This window comes from Ammodytes marinus (assembly GCF_949987685.1).
Source record: "Ammodytes marinus genome assembly, chromosome: 24".
In the NCBI taxonomy this organism is placed as follows: domain Eukaryota; kingdom Metazoa; phylum Chordata; class Actinopteri; order Uranoscopiformes; family Ammodytidae; genus Ammodytes; species Ammodytes marinus.
Genome location: NC_137228.1, coordinates 2,852,707 through 2,874,041, shown reverse-complemented (window position 1 = coordinate 2,874,041; position 21,335 = coordinate 2,852,707). Strand labels below are relative to the sequence as shown.

Genomic DNA, 21,335 nt, shown 5'->3' with positions numbered 1-21,335 from the left:
GCCCACTTTTTTCCATGACAGAGCAATTATTCTTTTAGCCAACAATATACCAATTTCTAAAAATATGCGGTGTCCTTTCCTAATATTGTATTTTTCTGGATATAGGCCGAGTAAGAAAAGTTTGGCATCTAAAGGTATTTGTATTGGAATAATATCCTGGATACACCTCCTCACAGCCTCCCAAAACTTATTAACTTCTTCACAGTGCCAAAGACAATGAAAAAGAGTACCCTTTTCCTTCTCACACTTGATACAGATATCTGGAACGTCACTGTTGAATTTATTGAGTTTTTCTGGGGTGATGTAAGTTCTCATGAGCCAATTGTACTGCAGTAATTTAAGACGAGTGTTAATTGTTTGTGATTGTGCTTTGGTACATGCTCTCTCCCAGTCCACAATGGTTATGTTGTCATGTAGGTCTTCCCTCCAAGCCTCCAGCCTCTTTACCGATGACTCTGAGGACTCGGCTACTAGAAGGTTATAGAATTTGGAGATTATGCCCCGCCCCAAATTGTCCGTACACATTATCTTTTCTACTTTTGATAAGGGTGGGATAGACAATGAGATAGGCGCACTTCTACGTTAATTAACCTAAAGTCATAGACATGGCGTCAAATTTTTTCTTTTCTTTATTGCGGTTCTCTCAAGGCAAGACAAGTACATTTATCCATAGCACAATTCAGGCACAGCGCAGTTCAAAGTGCATTACCGTCAGGGGCATACAAATACATAAACATAATTAGATATGAGATAACAAAACAAGCAAAAAAAATTGCATTTAAAAGACTAGGTTCACTAAAAATCATAAATTTATTTCTAAAAAGAACATCCCTTTGAAAAAATAAATAAATAAAAATTACTATATAGAATTTTAACTACAGTCAGTGGCGGCTCTTGACAATAATCTCAGGTGAGGGGGGGGGGGGGGGGGCAATTGTTGCCATGATTGCTAAAATTACCCATTCAAAGCGTGTGCTCCTCAGATAGGCTTCCTTTAAAAGTGAAGAGACCTGCTCTACAATTAATCACAATAATCTGATCGATTTATGATAACAATTTATTTTAGGCGCAGCAGTTGTGTTCTGATTAAACAAAAATGGATGCTGGCATAGCATATGTGCAACATTAACAGTGCTAATCATCACATTGGTTTGGGTTACTACTAGCCTCGTTTGAGTAGGAGCTGTCTTGCTCAGACCCGCGCAATTATGACGCGCGTCTTTCAGCAAGACGCACCGTTACTTGGTAGGCGGGTTTATGCCGGACGGTGATAGCAGCTGTCACAGTCTATGGATCAGCTGTTGGACGGCACTGGCTCGTCCATATGCAGATTGATGTTTAATGTTTGTTTTACCTTTTCTGTAGTCTGGCATGACCACTTCCGCCAGCGTCTATTCGCTTGCGTCGAAAAGCTACGCAGCCCTGACGCAGCCCCCTCCTTTTCCGGTTGCTGGCTTTCCCCTATTGTGATCCCCCTCAAATTCGGAAACAATTCGCTCACAGTCAACCCGTGTGCTTATGTGCAGCGCTCTCTCACACACACACACACACACACACACACACAGGGTGTGAGAAGTCACATTACTGTAGACAGAAATAAAGTGTGGCGATACTTCGGGATAATAATATTGGCGGCGGCGGTCCGGGATGCATCCTAGCTTAGCCTAGCCTAGCTGTCCAACTTCATTGTACAACTACCCCCGGGCAGAAATACCCTCATAAACTCTGGAAAATGAAGCGTGGGGTTTGAATTGAGCACCGGACCTTATAACCAGCTAGATTAAGATCCGCCGTTCCCTTTCTTTGGTGAATTAGGGACTATGCAGCGGTGTTTTCGCGACGGGGAAAGATTCCAACGGCTTCCACTATCACCTAGCAACTCTTACGGCTACTTGCTGCAGTTGGTGTAGCGCTCACAACGTCAAAACCCTGTTCTGCCTGTAAACAGACGGACTACGGCTCTGACTACAGCGATAGGAGGTGGTGACATAAGTTCTCGAATGCTAAAAATTCTACTCGACCGCCGTAGCCGTCCTCTCAACCGCCGATGATAATGTTACCAGAGATAACACTACGTGGGTGGCTAGTTAACTCCGGTTAAGTTATCCCGTGAGCTCCTCGGGGGCTAAAGTGTATGGTGTCTTGACATGCTGGTTAGAAAGCAACACACTATGTATATTCCTTTTGTCTTTAATAGTTTTTGTGTGGCGTTTGCGGGTTTAGCCATTTCTCTGACAGTCTCTGGACGTGAAGACGTTCCATCAAAATAAGTCCCCCCCCGGCACTATTTTGCAGGACACCGCTGCTGCTTCCCGGGGTTAGCCCCGCCCTAGATGATTGTGATTGGTTTAAACAAATACAAACAGGCTAGCCCAGTTTCCCCCGGTTTCCCCACCCGAATAGACGGCTCTAAACAGAGTGCTTCCAGACCCTACTACTTGCTGTAGTTTGGTCTGGCTTTGCGAGACTACCTTTTCTGAGAGATGATGCATAGGGGTGACACCCGAAGTTATCCATGCGGTGTCTGTGCTGCCATCAAGATGGATAAAAAGCCAGAATACAGTCCATAATCATCATGCAGCGGCAGCAGAACAGAGCGTTAGCTCCTTAGCATCCTGCTGTTAGCCGTTCAAACGAGCCCCGAGAAAATCCGCGGTTATACGATCCCCCAACCCATCTTGGTAGATACTTGCTTGATGGTTACATTTTGTCTGGAAAGGACCTAGTCCTTTTAATGACATGATCAAGTAGCTTGCCAGCCTAGCCTGAGTTGATATAAAGTTATGTTGGTCTTGAATCTGACCGCTCCGGGTAGCAGACCGGACATGTGACTGTATCAGTCACTGTAATTGGTTCATTGTTTACTGTACGTATGACGACAACACGTTAGGGCGAGCACCCCCGGAACCCATAGAGCTGTTAAGCGGAAGTCCCTTACTTCCGGGACATGGGACCTCTCCAGGCCCCCAGGATGCTGCCTTCTCCGAGCAGCCAGCATGGACTAGTGGCCAACCCATTGGTACTGCATGCTGTGAATGGGAGCTTATTTTCATGGTAGCCCTAAGGCAGATTTCCCCGTCTACACAATACAAGCGGCGAACAAGATTGTGTCGCCGCAAAATTTTTCTGGATATCAATCATAGGCTCAAACTTATCTTGAGACCATATACTATTAAAACTGAAGTTTTTTCATTTCAAAACGCCACATAAAGCGTTTTATTAGCCCAACGGCTTTTAACGGCTTTCAGTTTGTTTTCGAGGGAGGAGGAGGGAGCGGCATGTCATACACTTGGGCGTGCCAGGGCTTACATGAAAGCAATATGGCAGCTTCCTTGTTGCTTCTCTGCGCCTGAGCAGCTTTCATAGGAATGAATGGGCGCCATTTTTCAGTACGGTGTCCATTTCTTTATATGTCCATGGACCTCTCGGCTCGAAAAATTACAACGGTAGTCAATGGAAAGAAATGTATTATTTTCTGGTCCCAGTCATGAAATGCCTTCGATTACACATATGTTTTGTATGGATTTAGATGGTATTTTTTCGTGCAAAGAATGGAACAATTTAGCGAGTAGAAGCTGGATACTGTCAGGTTTTGTGCAGAGCGCTTTTGTGGACTACAGCTCTTCGCTGCTCTTGACACTTATGATATACGTCACCACCACTCGCACCCGCTTAGCTCAGAAACATGGCTGTGTCAATAATGCACTTTACTGCCTTCTTTCAAGGACAAGACAAAAGTCTTCAGCGTGGCGAAAACCACTACACAAGTGGACATGTGGAGAGTTTCACTTTCTCGAGTGGGGAGATTGTCGGCGTCACAGAGGCGACAAGACGTGTAGTTTTTTCTCGTTACATTTTTTCAAAAGCCGTCAGACGAATAATCATACAACATACCGTCAAACTCTTCACATGAAAAATTATCATTTAGACCCATAAAAAACATATATGTAATCCAGGGCATTTAATGACTGGGACCAGAAAATAGTAGATTACTTTCCATAGACTCCCATTCATTTTTTTTCAGCCGATAGGTCCCATGCCCCGTAATTCCGCCACTTCCGCTTAACAGCTCTATAGAGATTGCATTGATTGATTGCGAGCATGGACCATGGACATATAAAGAAAGATTGCGAGGCCTGCAGTTTGAAAAAAATAAGTTTTACATTCAAGTATGAGAGCGCTTAGAGCGATTTTCAACCAGCCCGAAATACAGTACAGAACACAGACGCTGATTGTACAATGATATTCAGACTTGGATGCAGGTAAAAACTGTATTGAAATCATAAATTATGATTATACATTTTAAAAAATATATATTTTTCATCATTATTATTATCATTATTATATTTTAGTTTTTCGCGGGTATGGGTCGAGGAGGGCGGCGCCCTATCGCCCTCTGTGGGCGAGCCGCATGAAAAGACATCAAACGTCTTTCTGATTGCAGTGTTGAATATCATGAGTTGTTATTCTACCAGCAATGCATTTAGCCAATACTTCAGCATCAAAGCATTGTAATATTAGGCCTGCTTATTATTTAGAAAAATGCCCAGTCCTTACAATGCCCACACGGATCTGGGCTCAACAGTAAGTAGGCTACAGGCCGCCCACTTGTTGTGTACTTGACTGCCCTTTGTATTCAGAAGCATGCATGACCCATACAAGTAACAGTGGTCTAAGATCAAAGAAGGTTTTGTTATGCTGATGTATCAAGTCCTAAATGTGTGCGGAATTTTAAGGAAGGAATTACTCATCTTAAATATTTTTATATTATTAAAAAAAAAAAAAATCCTCCATGATTTTAAGTTGTCAATTTAAATGGTTACCCTTCTTTGTTACAACCTTCCTTGTGTTATTGCGATTAGTATTTGCAATGTGTACACTTATCTATTGTATCAAATTAGTGTTGACTTGTTTTCACGGGCGGGAGGGAGTCATAATATGTGTTCATGCTGTGTATTTGAGCCGTCAACCTTACATAAGACATTCTATGCTCTGCTCCCCTCACCTATGACACACACACACACACACACACACACACACACACACACACACACACACACACACACACACACACACACACACACACACACACACACACACACACACACACACACACTGCATGTGTCATTATGTATTGAAGGGGGCTGAATTTGGCTCAGCCATTATCATCTTACACAACCCACTACAGTGGAGAGTCTGTGTGCGTGTGTGTGTGTGTGTCTGTGTGTGAGTGTGTGTGTGTGAGTGTGTGTGTGTGTGTGAGTGTGTGTGTGTGTCTGTGTGTGTGTGTGTGTGTGTGTGTGCATGTGCGCGCGCTCCATTACTCATGTGCTTATGTGCAATTTGAAGTCATTTCTAAAAATTGCACACTCACAAAGCCGGTGCGCTCTCTCAGCCTCGTGCCCCCTCTCTTTGTCAGCAGGGCCGCTGAGCCTTATTGTGAACACTGGAAGTTTGAAACACACACAACCGATGCCATTACTATCGCTTTGAAGCCTTAAGAGACAGATACACCTGAAACCTGGTGTCAGGATCTATAGCAGCTCAATGTAGTTATACCAGCGTCCATATTAGCATTGTGCAGCGTCCATATTAGCATTGTGCTACAATGAAGTCAATCTTATGGAATTATCCCCGCGTTCCAAACAAGCCCCAAACCTCAGATTTTTTTTTTTTTTTTTTTTTTTTAAAGATATTTTTGGGGAATTTTTTCTGCTTTATTGACTGTGCAGAGAGACAGAGGTGAAATGGGGCAGAGAGGGGAGTGACATGCAGAGAACAACCGCGGGCGGGAATCGAACCCGGGTCCGCTGCTGGGCCCGGCCCTACCAACTGAGCTAAGGGCGCCCCCAAACCTCAGATTTTTACCAGCATCCAATAAGGAAGTGACTAAAATTGTAGTACCTTCTGGCGGCCACTGGGGGTGGAACCAAGACTGAGCAATTTTTCTTTGACTCACTTGTTAAACAGGCCATTTTCAAAGTCTTATTAAACCTATTTACAGCCTGGTCCACAAAACCATTATAGTCTGTATGTTTAGATCATATCTCCATGACAACACTGAGTGGGGTGAATTTTTTTCTAGCTGGCAAGTTTTTATTCTTTTGGAGGTTAAAATGTATTGGCGCGATCTCTTGAGTGACAGCTCTCCTTCCGTTATCCCTCACTTTGCCTCGGAGGTATACGTCAGCTAGATGGGCGTATCTCCCTCCCCCCGATGTGAAGCGGAGTAAAAATCTCACAAGATGGCGACGCGCATAAACCAGGATTATTGGATGCCGTGTGAATAACTGAGGTCAACACGGATACTACATCCATATTATATACTATCTATGGTTCCAAATCACATACTTTTTCTTTTTACTACACTACATACTAAAGTACAGAAGAGTTTTAGGGCCACATGAGAGAGAAAAAAATCAGATAATGAAGTTTTTTTTTTCATTATGTCGAGAAATGTCAAGAACAAAGACGAATACTCCAAAATGCAATTGTAGTTAGTGGGGCATTTCTGTATTTTCAGCATACTACAATTGAGGTGCATCATGCATGTATTGGGACATCCTAAATCTTTTTCTGGCATACTAAATAGTATGGAAGTATGGGGATTTGAACGCAGGGTATGTTTTCTCACAGCATTATCATACAGAGCCTATACAGTAAGGCCTTGACTGTGTTGTTGGTATGTATGTAGTGCACTCCAACAGCCAATAGGTGGTGGTAGAACACTAGGGAAGGAATGTAGTGACTTCCATGTCCAAAATCAAATCATCAAAAATCAATTTAATGTTATATTGGCCGCAACGTGTGGCTATTATTCCAAAAAATTCCAAACAGGTCATTCAGTGTTTCATTTTATACATACTTAATTTTTGTCACAAGTCAACATTTAATGTCAAATTAATGACATTTTGGACGCTTTAAATAACATTTAACAACAACCGGACGATGTAGCTCAGTGCTCTTGTTTTAGGGTTGTGTGTATGGAGAGAAGTGAGATAATCATACCGCGGTGAAGTGAGTTTTAGGTTGAATTATTTTAGTTTTTTTAAATTAACTTTATTGTTACTTTTTTTTAATTAAAGCTGGGGTGGAGGATTTGGGGAGAAAATGGGCAGTTGGGATAGAGATTCCAATCCAAATACCTCAACCGCTCCACTTGTTCTCTTTGGTCCCTCCCCCTATGGTCCCTCCCTGACACGCTCTACACCAACAAAGCCGTGCCAAAGTGAATTGACAGTCCCAACAGCCAATAAGAACAGAGAATCGGAGCCTCACTCTGATAGGTCAAAGCGTACAGCTCATGTTAACTTTGACCAATCAGAAATCATATACCCCAGCTTTAAGTGAAAAGTAAAAGTGCTCACTATGTCACTGTAAGATGATCATGTTTTTATACTTGTTGATTATTATCATTATTTAAATGATGTATTTTTAATTGAAGTTTGCTGCATTTTATTTTTTGTACATGTTTATATAGGCCTATTGTTGAGTGGTTGACTTTACTGCATTACTGAATGTTGTATTTCATGTGCTGATCAATATAGTTATTTATCTTAAAGGAATACTTCACCCATACGGAACCGGCGTACTATCATTATAAAATCGCTATTATAATATAATGAATGAGGTTTTTCTTTCCTCAGTCTTCCCTTGGCCCCAGCTGTCCTGTTAATCCTAACCCTACGTGTGATGTCACAAAAATGTAGGGTTAGACAGTAAGACCATAAAACACTCTTTCTACCTTTTTCTCGAGCTAGGATGAACCGATTTCTAAAATTGTTCCACATTTATACGACATAGGATCTCAGAGTTCAATACACCTTCCTATTTCCACCAGTGAAGTAGGCCTTTAAGTACATACTAACTTCACCTGCCAAATAAATGTAGCGGAGGAAAAGTATTATATGAATCAAAATACTCAAAGGCAGTACAAGTTGTTCACAATTGAGTGTAGGATTGTCTAGCGATCAAAGCCTTGTCCGAGAAGCTTCCAAGTTATTTAAAAGAAATGCTGCTAATTTCAGATGGGCTTTATCAGACCCGCTCCACTGACATGCTTATGCTTTATGTCCCACAAGCCCGGTCTGAGCTGGGAAAGACAGCTTTTAGCTTCAGTGCACCTGACTCCTGGAACAACTTACAGCAACAAACTAAAATTAATACCATGATATCCTTTAACCAACTTAAACATACTATCTTGAATCTACCCAACTGTAACTGTTTTAATTAGGCTATATTGTACTTAAAGGTTAAAATAAAGGTTAAATAAAAGTAGTTGAACAACCTTAATAGATCCACAAGGTGGCGCCATTGAAGACTTGACTCATCACGTTCTAGTTAGTATATGATCTAACACTAACAATGCTGTAATGCATTAGACTAACTGCAAGGTTGTTAACATAGACATACAAAGAACAGTATGCCATGTATGCATTTAAAAAGGCAACAGGACATCCAAACTCTTATTGGATAAACTGGGATCAACGCAGTCAAACAAATGTGTGTTTTTAAAAGCTAGAACTGAAATGACTGTGTGTTTCTTGGCATTAAACTTCAAAACAGTAAGAGTTTAATATTTAACTACCGGGGATGCAACGGATATAAAAGCAAGAGGCAAGATCAAGGTGCAATGCTATGATGAAATAAAAGAGTAAAAGTATGTCCCAAGTGTATGGCCTACTGCATCCTAACTAGATTATTCTTATGGTCAGATGTAGTATGTAGAATAGGAAAAATAAAGAGTATGAGATTTGGAACGCAGGGATAGTTTCCAATGTTGCAAATTTGAACCAACTTGACAGAGCTTCAAGATGTCGCCCATTGAGGCCCAATAGCTACAAGTGTTATTATGCTTTTAAATTAAAGACCATCCAGACAATAATAAACGTGTGTTTTTATAATTAATATGTATTGTAAGCATTAAAACTGTACAGTGGAGACTTGCATAACGTTGATGAATAAATTGACAAAGAATATACACATCTAAAATAAAGAGATTTTATTTGTTCATGTTATTCTTCAAGCCTGAGATACAAACTTAGTGCATTGTTCTTTCAAAATAAGATATATATATAAAGATACATTTGTTGTAAAATGTCCAACTTAAATGTACAGAGAGCATTCGCGTCTCTTTTAAAAACCACATTCAAGGTCAACAGTGTGGAGAACAGGGGGCTACAACCATGGTAACATACACACATACACACACACACACACACACACACACACACACACACACACACACACACACACACACACACATCTTTCTATCCAACATCTTACACCATCTAAATGAACTATTCACCACCTAAAGTGCCATTTGAAATATATTATTTTATACCCTGCTCTTTTACATTTTAAATTGCCTAAGATCAACATGCCTTCTTCAACACCATCCATCCATCCATCCATCCGTCTATCCATCCATCCGTCCATCCCTTCTGAGTGTTTTCCCTTTGAGGTCGGCTCGTGTGTGTGTGTGTGTGTGTGTGTGAGAGTGTGTGAGTGTGTGAGTGAGTGTGTGTGTGTGTGTGTGTGTGTGTGTGTGTGTGTGTGTGTGTGTGTGTGTGAGTGTGTGTGTGTGTGTGTGTGTGTGTGTGAGTGTGTGTGTGCGTGTGTGTGTGTGCGTGTGTGTGTGTGTGTGTGTGTGTGTGTGTGTGTGTGTGTGAGTGTGTGTGTGTGTGTGTGTGTGTGTGAGTGTGTCCTAATTGCATAACATAAATAGTGATCATTGATCAGTATCGCCCCGCAAAATAAAATAAAATTTAAAATGTTTTTTTTTTTTTTTTAATCACAAAACTAAGTTCTACTCAAAAGAGCAAATAAATAATTGTGGTTGACACAGATTTTAACTTCAGGGCGGAGAACACTTAATTTCACATTCCTAACAGGTAATTCCTTGGCTAAAAACAATATTAATTTAAAATTTTTGTATCAGCTAACAGAGGTTGAGTTGTGTGCTCTGTCGGTGCACAGCCTCTTACTGCTGTGGGCCTCGCGGTCGGCCTGCTGTCTGTGCTTCGCCACGGAACCATCTGGAACGGGAGACAAAAAATGTCACAACACCTGACAATAGAAAAAGACACATTAAAAAGGTATAAAGGGTGACACGAGATTATGGGACTCACTGGCACGGTGTGGAGGGGACGTTGAAGGGCTCCTCTGCCACTGTGAAGACACAAAGAAACAAAATGTCAGCTTAAAAATCTCCTAGGTTTACCACTTACTGAACCTTTAAACTATCCTTGCGTTCCAAATCACATACTCTTTCTTTTTACTACACTACATACTAAAGTACAGAAGAGTTTAAGGGCCACAGGAGAGAAAAAAAATCAGATGAGGAAGATTTTTTTCTCATTATGTAGAGAAGACGAATACTCCAAAATGCTATTGGAGTTAGTGGGGCATTTATGTATTTTCAGCATACTACAATTGACGTGCATGTATTGGGACATCCTAAATCTTTTTTTTGGCATACTAAATGATAGAAAGTATGCAGGGAATGTCTCTGTGTTACTCACTATGAACTTGTTGATGCCCTTTAATCCGCTGAAGCTGAGGTATGAGATGTCTCCCTTGTCTTTGCCCATGTCTTGGTCGCTGGTGTAGATGTGTGTGACGCCGGCCCCGCGGATGAGAGGCACACACTCATCGCACGGACACTTGGTCACAAACAGCATGGTGGACTCCTCCGCTCTGATCTCTCCATTCCTAGAAGAGAGAGAAGAAAAAAAAACATTAGAAGGAAAGAGTGAGAAAGAGCGACGCCATTTTTTTTTATTTAGTTTTTTTTACTCTTTATCAGTTTTGGAAGAAAAAAAATGTAAGAACTTAAAGGACTACGTCACCCATATGGAACCGGTGTTCTATCATTATTAAATTGCTATTATAATATAATGAATGAGGTTTTTCTTCCCTCAGTCTTACCTCAGTCTTCCCTTGGCCCAGCTGTCCTGTTAATCCTAACCTTACATTTCATCATGTGTGATGTCACACTAGTAAAATGTAGGGTTAGACAGTGAGACCATAAAACACTCTTTCTGCCTTTTCTCAGGCTAGGATGAACCGATTTCTAAAATTGTTTGCACATTTATACTACATAGGATCTCAGAGTTCAACACAGCTTCATATTCCCACTGGTGAAGTAGGGCTTTAAATAAACGTACATTTAGTGTGTATAGAAAGGAATAGAAGAAAAAGGAAAACAAGCATACAGAGAATAAAATGCATATACAGCCATACAGGAGAAAATGAAGAGACCATTCCAAATATTCAGTGTCTCTCGTTTGAAAAAAAAGGGTCATTAAGAGCATTTCCATCAGGTTATGTAGAGATAAAGATTGAAGAAAAATCCAGACTGGTCTCTTCATTTTTTCCCAGAGTTGTGCACTGTATATCAGTCACTCACAAACTTCATATATGCTTCAAATTATTTACCCACGCAAAAGGAGAGGCTTTGACCAGTAATTCATTGTCATTTGTTTTCTATTATATTACCTTACCTCACTCCCTGCGTTCCAAATCCCATACTCTTTCTTTTTTCCCCATTCTACATACTACATCTGACCATGAAAATAATCTAGTGAGCAGGCAGTAGGCAACTAGGCACACAATTGGTACATACTTTTACTTATTTATTTCATCATAGCATTGCGCCTTGATCTTGCCTCTTACTTTTATATCCGTCGCATCCCTGGTTGTTTTCATACGTCGATGTGACGCCACTCCTGGTGCACACTGGATTGTGGGTCAGAATCGCCCAAATCGGATGCTGTTTTTTAACACTAAAAAATCTCGTCCGTATCTAGTAAACTAGATACTAGATCCGGGTATTTTTAAGCATACTAAATCGACCGCAAGAATTTGGACATCTTAAATCTTTTTCTACCATACTAAATAGTATAAAGTATGGGTATTGGATCGCAGCCATTGTCTGTCATTCTACCCCTCCACCCACTAGTCATGTGACAATGAGCACCTTGCCTATACTATGGCGGTGTTCGAAAAGCCCTACTAACGTCCTCCCTCCTACATACTCAACATGTATACACTACATACTGTCTACTTAACGATCAATTGTGTATGCGAGGTTCGTCGGACCGTTTACACTGAAGCAATAAAGAATTTAAAAAAAAACGTCTGTGTCGTTTAGAAAAGACGCAATGCATTGTGGGCCGGTTAAGTAAGAAAAGTAAACCTATCGATCCATACACAAAATCATCCCGGAAGTAGAAGTACTCATCCGGGCATTTTCTAGCCTACACAAACTCGCATACACAACCACGACATACTCAAAGTGACGTCAAAATGAGTATGAGTAGGACGTTAGTAGGGCTTTTCCAACACAGCCTATATGTTGTGTGTGCGTTTGGTCTGACCTGAAAGTGAGGGCATTCTGCTCGGCGTGGATGATGTATCTGTATTTGCGTCTCTGTCTATCCTCCTGCTTGCCGTCTAGCTGTGGGTACTCTGCGTACTGTGAGCCCGATGGGTAGGCGTTGTACCCGCAACCCAACAGGTACAGACGCCCTGTGCCAGCAAGGCCCGCCTGGGGGAACAAGAGAACGGATCAAGTGTGAAGGAAATGCAGCAAAAATACTCCCTGCATTCCAAACCTCATACTCTGTCTTGTTTCTATTCTACATACTACATCTGACCATAACAATAATCTAGTTAGGATGCAGTAGGCATACTATTGGGACATACCTTTACTTATTTATTTCATTGTAACATTGTGATCTTGAGCTTGCCTCTTGCTTCTATAGCCGTCACATCCCTGTTTGTTTTCATATGGAGGCTCCGTCAATGTGACGTCACCTCCGGTGCGCACTGGATTGTGGGTCAGAATCGCCCCAAATAGCATGCTGCCGGATGTAGGAGACATCCGGGGTATTTCTAACCATACTAAATCTGGCCACAAGAATCGGGACATCCTAAATATTTTTATACCATACTAAAGTGCTAAGTGCTATATACATAAATATATAAAACAATGAGTGGGACAGCCTTTTAAGGAAAGGAAAAATGACATTTTTGAAATGTAATAACAGTTGTATTCTGAATTTGTATGTGTAAAATGATATCTGCAATAGACTCTCGCTTGTGAAAAGAGCCTTTGCGCAATGCTAAACTAACTAGCATTTTAGCATGAAGACACTCCCATGCCATTGATCTCATTTGGAAGCGACATATAAAGCTCTCTATATATATATATACAGTATATGAGACTGATGTGGTAAACTTTAGTCAAATCCTGACCCCAGAACAGTAATGTGGATTAGGAAATAGATGAAATATCAAAATCAAAGTGAAGACAAAAGCTAGGCAAGCTCACCGAATTCCTCTGGGCCCAGATCACAGCACCCACGCCCACTTTAGGATCCTCTGCAAATGGAGAGCAACAGCTTGTGTTAACAGGTCAACTGACAGGAACATTCCCTGCGTTCCAATTCCCATACTTCCCTACTATTTAGTATGCCAGAAAAAGATTTGGATGTCCCAATACATACACGTCAATAGTAGAATGCTGAAAATACATAAATGCCCCACTAACTCCAATAGCATTTTGGAGTATTCGTCTTTATTCTTGACATTTCTTTACATAATGAAAGAAAAATCTTCCTCATCTGATTTTTTTTCTCTCCTGTGGCCCTTAAACTTTTCTGTACTTTAGTATGTGGTATAGTAAAAAGAAATAGTATGTGATTAGGAACGCAGGGATAGTTTACCTGGCATTGGGTTGGGGGGTGTCCTGCATGCATCTGTCACCACAAACCGCTAAAATTTACACACAAATCTAAAAGTGATGTCACCTGAACGTTTTGAGAGTTGTGGTTGTGTAAGTGAGTTTGAGTAGGCGAGAAATGACCGGATGAGTACTTACTTCCGGGGAAGATTTTGTGTATGGATCGATAGGTTTACTTTTCCTAGTCAACCGACCCACAATGCATTGCGTCTTTTCAAACGACACAGAAGTATATATTTTTTTTAATTCTTTATTGCTTCTGTATACTTCAGTGTAAACGGTCCGACGAACCTCGGATACACAATCGACCGTTAACTAGACAGTATGTAGTATTTACATGTTGAGTATGTAGGAGGGAGGACGTTAGTAGGCCGTTTGGAACACAGCCTTAGTCCAGACTTAGATAAACATTACATAAACATTAAGTTATTGCTTTTCAAGCATTGAAAACTAAATATTACACATTAAAGGTGCACTATGTAACTTTGGGTGTGTCAGAGAAGTGAACGTTTTCTAAGGTATATTCTCACAACTGAATCAATGCTATTCACAGTAAAATGTGATCCCTGGCACCCTGTTTGAAGTCAGAAAGCTTCCTGAAAAGTTACTGTTTCACTGTTGTTGTTTACAACAGCAGGGCCCACAGTTTGGTTCTCAAACATATTCTAGTCTGAGGTTTGGTTCCAGGTGTCTCAAAATAATTTTGATTTATGACAGTTAAACAATACTAAGAATGACTGAACATGTAGAGTAAATACAGTATGTTTTGCATACTCACTGCAGGCTATGCAAGTGTAAAACAAACACACAACACCTCCCCTGAAACTACACAGTGCACCTTTAACATTCATTATTTTGTCAGCTCTTTTTAAATTTTTACAGAGCAGTGAAAAATGTATATACATTCTACAGGTCCGAATGTCTAACCCAACTATTCCAAACTGATTTCTAGTACACTGCAACAGGATATTTGCTATGTGATATGGGGATGGTAGGATGGCCTAGAGGAAGGTGGCCGGCCAGTAACCATGAGGTCGCTGGTTCGATCCCCGGCACCGGACAGGAGGGTGTTAGTAGTAAAACTAGCAGTAGCTGCTATTACATCTACAGTGCCCACCATCTCATCCATTGTGTCCTTGAGCAAGACACTTAACCCCAAACTGCTCCAGGGGGCGCTGTACTACGGCTGACCCTGCGCTCTGACCCCCTCTGGACTGTGGTAACTTGAAAGGGGGATATGCGGAAAGACACATTTCAACGTAACCATTGACTAATAAAGTAACTTAACTACCTGTTCTATAGGCCAGCAGTCGCGCCTGGATGATGCAATGGCGCACCACTTGTTGTGACAGTCCGTTGTCATGACGAGGAGGCTCCGGGCTCCCATGATGCTCCCTGGGGTCAAAGGCACAACACACATAAACAGCATGGTGTTATTTGCGAACACATATTGGTTGCGTTCCGAATCGCATACTCTTTCTTTTTTCTATTCTACATACTACATCCGACGATAAAAATAATCTAGTTAGGATGCAGTAGTATGCATACTATTGGGACATACTTCTCTCTCTTATTTCATCATAACATTGCGCCTTGATCTTGCCTCTTGCTTTCATATCCGTCGCATCCTTGTTTGTTTTCATATGGAGGCTTCGTCGATGTGACGTCACTTCACGTGCGCACCGGATTGTGGGTCAGAATCGCCCAAATAGGATGCAGTTTTCAACACTAACAATCTTGGCCGCATGAAGTAGGACATCCGGGTACTTCTAACCATCCTAAATCTGGCCACAAGAATCGGGACATCCTAAATCTTTTTTCTACATACTATATAGTAGAAAGTATGCGATCGCAACCATAATTTTTATATAGTATGACTTCCTGTTTGTATTAGTTTAATATATGCTATTTCATATCGTTAATTTTTTATACAAGGCTCGTGACCATAATGCACAAACATACAATAATAACAAAACAAAAACATTGGCTTTGGTCAAAAATACAGCAAATATGACTTCAACAATGTAAGGACAGTTTTTTCAAGAAAGCAACTATTTTTACCAATACATTTTTGGGCCCTCAACCCTCAACCTGACCTCCAAAACAAAACTAATTTAACCATAGAGGGGCAGTCACATAATACTTTGGCCGCTAGTTTCCACTTATAACTCACTACATTCACATTCTTACATTCAAACAGGACAATAACCGTTTTTTAAAGGTGCAATGTGTAGAATGTATTGACATTTTTCAGACTTGGTAGAAATGGAATATCATAGTCATGAGTATGTTTTAAATTAGTGTATAATTGCTTGAAAATATATATATATTTTTTTCTTCTACATATCTACATAGGAGCGGGCCGCCCAACCATGGAGGCCACCACATTGCACTGCCATGATTCTACAGTAGCACAGAATGGACAAACTTAACAGGCCATATGCATTTTATAGTGGGCGTCCTGGGGGAAATGCACCTGTTGGAAGACCAAGAAGAAGAAGTACTATAGAATAAATAACTAAATACATCTTCACCTCATCACTTGATATTGTGGAAAGACTTGAGGCAGTGGTGGGTGATGGAATATTTAGTAACTAGCTTCTTGTCCTTGAAGGCCACCGTAGCTTCTGTCACACAAAAGCGATTGGTTTGCCCAGGGAGTGTTGCATTCTAGAACTTTCACCACTAAACATTCAAAAATACCTACTGCAATTGCACTTTATAATGACTCCCCTTTTAGTAAGGACAGATGACATTTAAACTTTTAAACTTTAGCCTGAGTAGCCTTTTTTGCTCCTGTGTATTTGCACACTTGATTGCTTTTTTATCATAATTTTTATTTTCCTATCATACCATGCACTGGCAGAGCTAGTAATTCTGTACTGTTATCTACAAGTAACAGCTACTTATGCACAGGGAGTGACCATCCATACCACCTTTTTTAATCTAGGCTGTATTGTGGGCTCATGTTTTTTGTATGGGTGGGATATGTATATATATGTGTTGTGTTGTGTGTATATGTATGCTGGCTGCTGGAACATTTCCCTGCTGGGATGAATAAAGTATATATTTTTTTCTTATTCAGAAGTTACACACTGCACCTTTAATAACCTTCCTAACCTGTAGAAGCCGTGGTGTTGGCATGGCAGCCCGGCGGCCACCACAGCTAGCAGCTCCACTAGCGCTCTCATGTTGTGTCTGAGGTTGGAGAAGTATGGCTCCACACACAGGGTCTTCAGCCCCATGTGACCCAGCACGCTGCAGTGCTGCTGGGGCCGGCCAACCAGGAAATGACCTGACAAGTCCCTCAGGTGTCTCCTCCGCTCTCTGGGAAAGGCACAACAATCATCCCCTGCGTTCTAAATGGCATACTCTATTTTCTCTATTCCACATACTACATCTGACCATAAAAATAATCTAGTTAGGATGCAGTTGGGCATACTATTGGGACATACTTTTACTTATCTATTTCATCATAACATTGCGCCTTGATCTTGCCTCTTGCTTTTATATCCGTCTCATCCCCGTTTGTTTTCATACGTGGAGGTTCCGTCGATGTGACGTCAGTTCCGGTGCGCACTGGATTGTGGGTCAGAATCGCTCAAATAGGATGCTGTTTTCAACACCAAATATCTCGTCCGGATGTAGTAGACATCTGGGGTATTTCTAACCGTACTAAATCTGGCCACAAGAATCGGGACATCCTAAATCTTTTTTTCTACCATACTAAATAGTAGATAGTATGGGTACTGGAAAGCAGCCCATTTCTCCTTCTTATATTATATATTTGGGGCAGCTTTAAAGAAGAAAATGTTTCCCAAATAAATGTATGTCTTTGCATTATAAACCAGCCCTCACCTGTTAAACAGCTGTTCTGTGTCCAGCCCTGGTTCATCCTCCCTCACTCTCTCCATGAAGTCACAGTCTCTGGAGGTCTGCTCCACAAACTGGGCCAGGCCGGGCGCCAGCGGCCGCAGCCTCACGCCCATGTGACAGCCACTGTTGGACTTTAGGGTCTCTGTGGCCACAGCGTCCAGCGCCGCCGCCTCCGTGATGCAGCCCGGTGTGGGGGCTTGGAGGTGGGGTTGAGGGGCCTGGGAGTGAGGGTGAGGGGCCTGGGAGTGGGGGTGAGGGGCTTGGGAGTGGGGGTTAGGGGCCTTAGAGTGAGGGTTGGAGGCTTGGGGGTGAGGGACCTTAGAGTGAGGGTTGGAGGTGTGGGGGTGAAGGTTGGAAGCATGGGAGTGGGGTTGAGGGGCGTTGGAGTGAGGGTTGGAGGCTGCTTGGGAGTGAGGGTTGGAGGCTCCTTGGGAGTGAGGGTGAGGGGTGTTGGAGTGAGGGTTGGAGGAGGCTTGGGAGGGAGCATAAGGGGCCTGGGATTGGGGGTGAGGGGCTTGGGAGTGAGGCGGAGGGGCCTGGGATTGGGGGTGAGGGGCTTGGGAGTGAGGGTGAGGGGCGTGTGAGTGAGGGTTGGAGCTGTTCTCGGAGGCGGACCTCAACATGCTCACCTCTGGGTCTCCGGGCCAAAACGAGATCTGACTGACTCCAGCTGGAGGAATGAAGGGGGAAAAGAAATGTTGTTCTGTTTTATATGCATTTACTGTCTGTCTGTCTGTCTGTCTGTCCGTCCGTCCGTCCGTCCGTCCGTCCGTCCGTCCGTCCGTCCGTCCGTCCGTCCGTCCGTCCGTCCGTCCGTCCATCCATCCATCTCCCCAGTAGAGGTGGAGCAGAGCGTGATAAAAAATTACAAAAACACAGAGTTAATACACAGTCTAGGCTCTGTAAAACAGGCATGTTGCTAGCTAAAATGGCCCCTATTTGTTTCCATACCGGTTTACAGAGCCTAGGCCGTGTATAAACAGCATATTTTCCTTAGCGGCGCACACACAGGACAGACTTGATTGTATTCTCTGACCGTTGATGATCATCTTGAGGCAGGTGGCACAGGGTCTCCTGGAGAAGTAGAGGTGACAGTGGGCGAGGGCTGGCCCATGTTGGAGGACGGCAGCCTGGCCTGCATGGAGCTCAGGCCCAGAGCAATGGAGACCCAACACCTGACTGGCCTTGACTACCACCAGGCCTACACGCAAGACCTGCAACACCGCATATTAAGAAACAACACAAAAGTTAAAGGTGAAGTAAGTTGAATGGTCAGTTTAGCTAACTTCCTGTCAGTGACTACAGTTAGCAGTCCCCTCTCTTGTCCCCACATTAATGCACTGCGGTCTTCAAGCAGCGAGTTATCTAGCATCATCTCAGGGTCAGGGTCAGGGTAAACTTTATTGCCCTGTTAAGGAAATTTGTCTTGGGCATTGTGCTACATTTTGCTTAACCAGTAGACAACAACACTATGACACAGTAAAAACACAGTAAAACCTTGGACTACACGTTGGACAAAGCTAAAACAACAAGAACATCACACGGTAATTCTAGGACATAAAAACATTCGGACAATTTAAAGTGCGAGGAAAGTGCGAGAAAAAGTGCCTGAGTTTATTGCAGACTGCTCTATTGCACGTGGTCTATTGCACTAGTTAACCAGGCCTATCGACATTAATGCATTTAAAATGCTGTACAGTAAAGTGCTGAGTGCTTGTGTCCATTGCCCTATGGGCTATTGCACTAGTTTTTATGATTGTTCAGAAGCTTAATAGACGCTGGTACAAACGATAATTTAAAACGGTTCGTTTTCCATCTTGACATACGAAACCTTCTTCCTGATGGAAGAAGCTCATATTCAGAGGATAGTGGATGAGTGGAGTCTGAGGAGATTTTTATTGCTTGAGTAATAACTGACTGGTTATACAATTCCTCTATGGACTCATATTGTTTTATTCCTATGATCTTCATGGCTGTTTTGTGCATGCTCCTAAGTCTGTTTTTCAGTTGCACTGTTAGGTTGCCATACCAGGCTGTGATTCCATATCTGATTAGGCTCTCCAATATAGCTCTATAGAAGATTAACATGATCTCACTACTAACCCCATACAGTCTCAGGCGTCTTAAAAAGTACAATCTTAGTTGCATAAGTGTGATAAAACATGATAAAAACCATCAAAAACAGACATTGGGAAGGATTTTTACCTGCTCCGGCATTGTAAGCACATACTTATTCACGCATCTGTCGCTCTGCACGTGCACCGGCAGTGAGACGGGTGCCGGTTTGTAGCGTTCTCTCTTCTGATTGGTTATCAGTAGCGGGATCCTCGAAAAGTTTATTTCCCGATTACATGCAGAGCGAGTGACTGAGAGATCGGCTTTATGAAACGCGCACACTATATAAGTGATCACTGTATGAATAAAGAGCGATTTAACACTTATATTAACATAAATAAATCGCTTACTTCACCTTTAATTTCAACCCAGAACTGTTTTGGTAAATGTCCATTCTAAACGTTGTATTTACTCTATTGACCCACCTGACTGTGTGTGTTGGCGCCCTCTTCAGGCTGCTCCTGGGGAAACATCTCCATCCACAAGCTCAACAAGGTGTACAGGTTTACCTTTGATAGCCTGGGGTCATGACCTGGACACACACACACACACACACAGTGAAGATAGATTGCTTTGCTGGTGTAAAGGTGTAATTACTCTGGCATGTGTCTGTCTGTCTGTCTGTCTGTCTGTCTGTCTGTCTGTCTGTCTGTCTGTCTGTGTGTCTGTCTGTCTGTGTGTGTGTGTGTCTGTCTGTCTGTCTGTCTGTCTGTCTGTCTGTCTGTGTAGAATGTCATGTATTTGAAGGAAAGGGTCTCCAATATGCAAGGTACAAATGAATGCACAGCAGCAAAAGCAGGTAATGAGCTATTTATCAATAATACAGTTATGTCATCGCTAATGGCCCCATGCATGTTATATTTGGTGCGTCTTATAGCTATGTTGCATGCAAAGTGGTACACGTCAGTTAACCTACACTCAGATTTGCATGTGCAATTGTTTGGACGACGAGAATATAGAATATAGTGTACACTGGACTTTAAGTGTAGGCAATGGCTATTAAATATACTTGGAAATATTGGATATTTAACCGCCATGTTTAGTTGCATTGGTTGCATTGAAGAACAGGCATTTACATAGATGAACCATTATTATAACGCGATGTCTCTTGTGTGTCTCACCCCATAGATAGTATATAAAAGGTCTCACCTTGCACCCGGCTGTCAGTCTGGCTGCCGCTGTCCTTCGTAACTCGCCCCGGCTCGGCAATATGGTTCGCCGCTGGTTCGGCACGGTTCGTCATCTCAAGCCCTTCCATTCAAAACCAGTCAATCTCTCTCGTCCGTGTCACTTCAAGACCAGGGCGACCCCAGCTGCGAGATGTCATAAAAAAAATAGTTCCACTGGAATTAATGTTAATCCAGGACACGTAAAAAACAAGGACAACACTTCACTTCCGGGTACTGATTTCAAAATAAAAAGCCGTACTGGAGAACATACTGTCTTTTTCTAATGTCAGTACACTGTCATTGTAATATAGTGTGCTTTGTTTGGTTGGTAATCTGCCTTGCTAACTTGACACTTCCGGGTGATATCCACAATAAGTCGTCATCAAACGGGCGGGGCCAACCAAGACTGGTGTTATGTGTTGAATACA

General features: G+C 42.2%; 1 protein-coding gene across 1 annotated transcript; it reads right to left on the bottom strand.

Annotated features, from left to right (window-relative positions):
• Positions 1-9,758: 9,758 nt before the first annotated feature.
• On the bottom strand, positions 9,759-21,012 carry cdadc1 (cytidine and dCMP deaminase domain containing 1). Its single transcript, XM_080052631.1, has 11 exons — positions 20,888-21,012; positions 20,164-20,270; positions 18,660-18,837; positions 17,606-18,293; positions 16,868-17,074; positions 15,039-15,142; positions 13,337-13,386; positions 12,381-12,550; positions 10,524-10,713; positions 10,131-10,170; positions 9,759-10,037 (listed from the first exon to the last, which is right to left on the bottom strand). Exons 1-11 carry the CDS (start codon positions 20,994-20,996, stop codon positions 9,937-9,939), a joined length of 1,944 nt encoding a protein of 647 aa, XP_079908757.1. The 5' UTR covers positions 20,997-21,012; the 3' UTR covers positions 9,759-9,936.
• Positions 21,013-21,335: the final 323 nt, after the last annotated feature.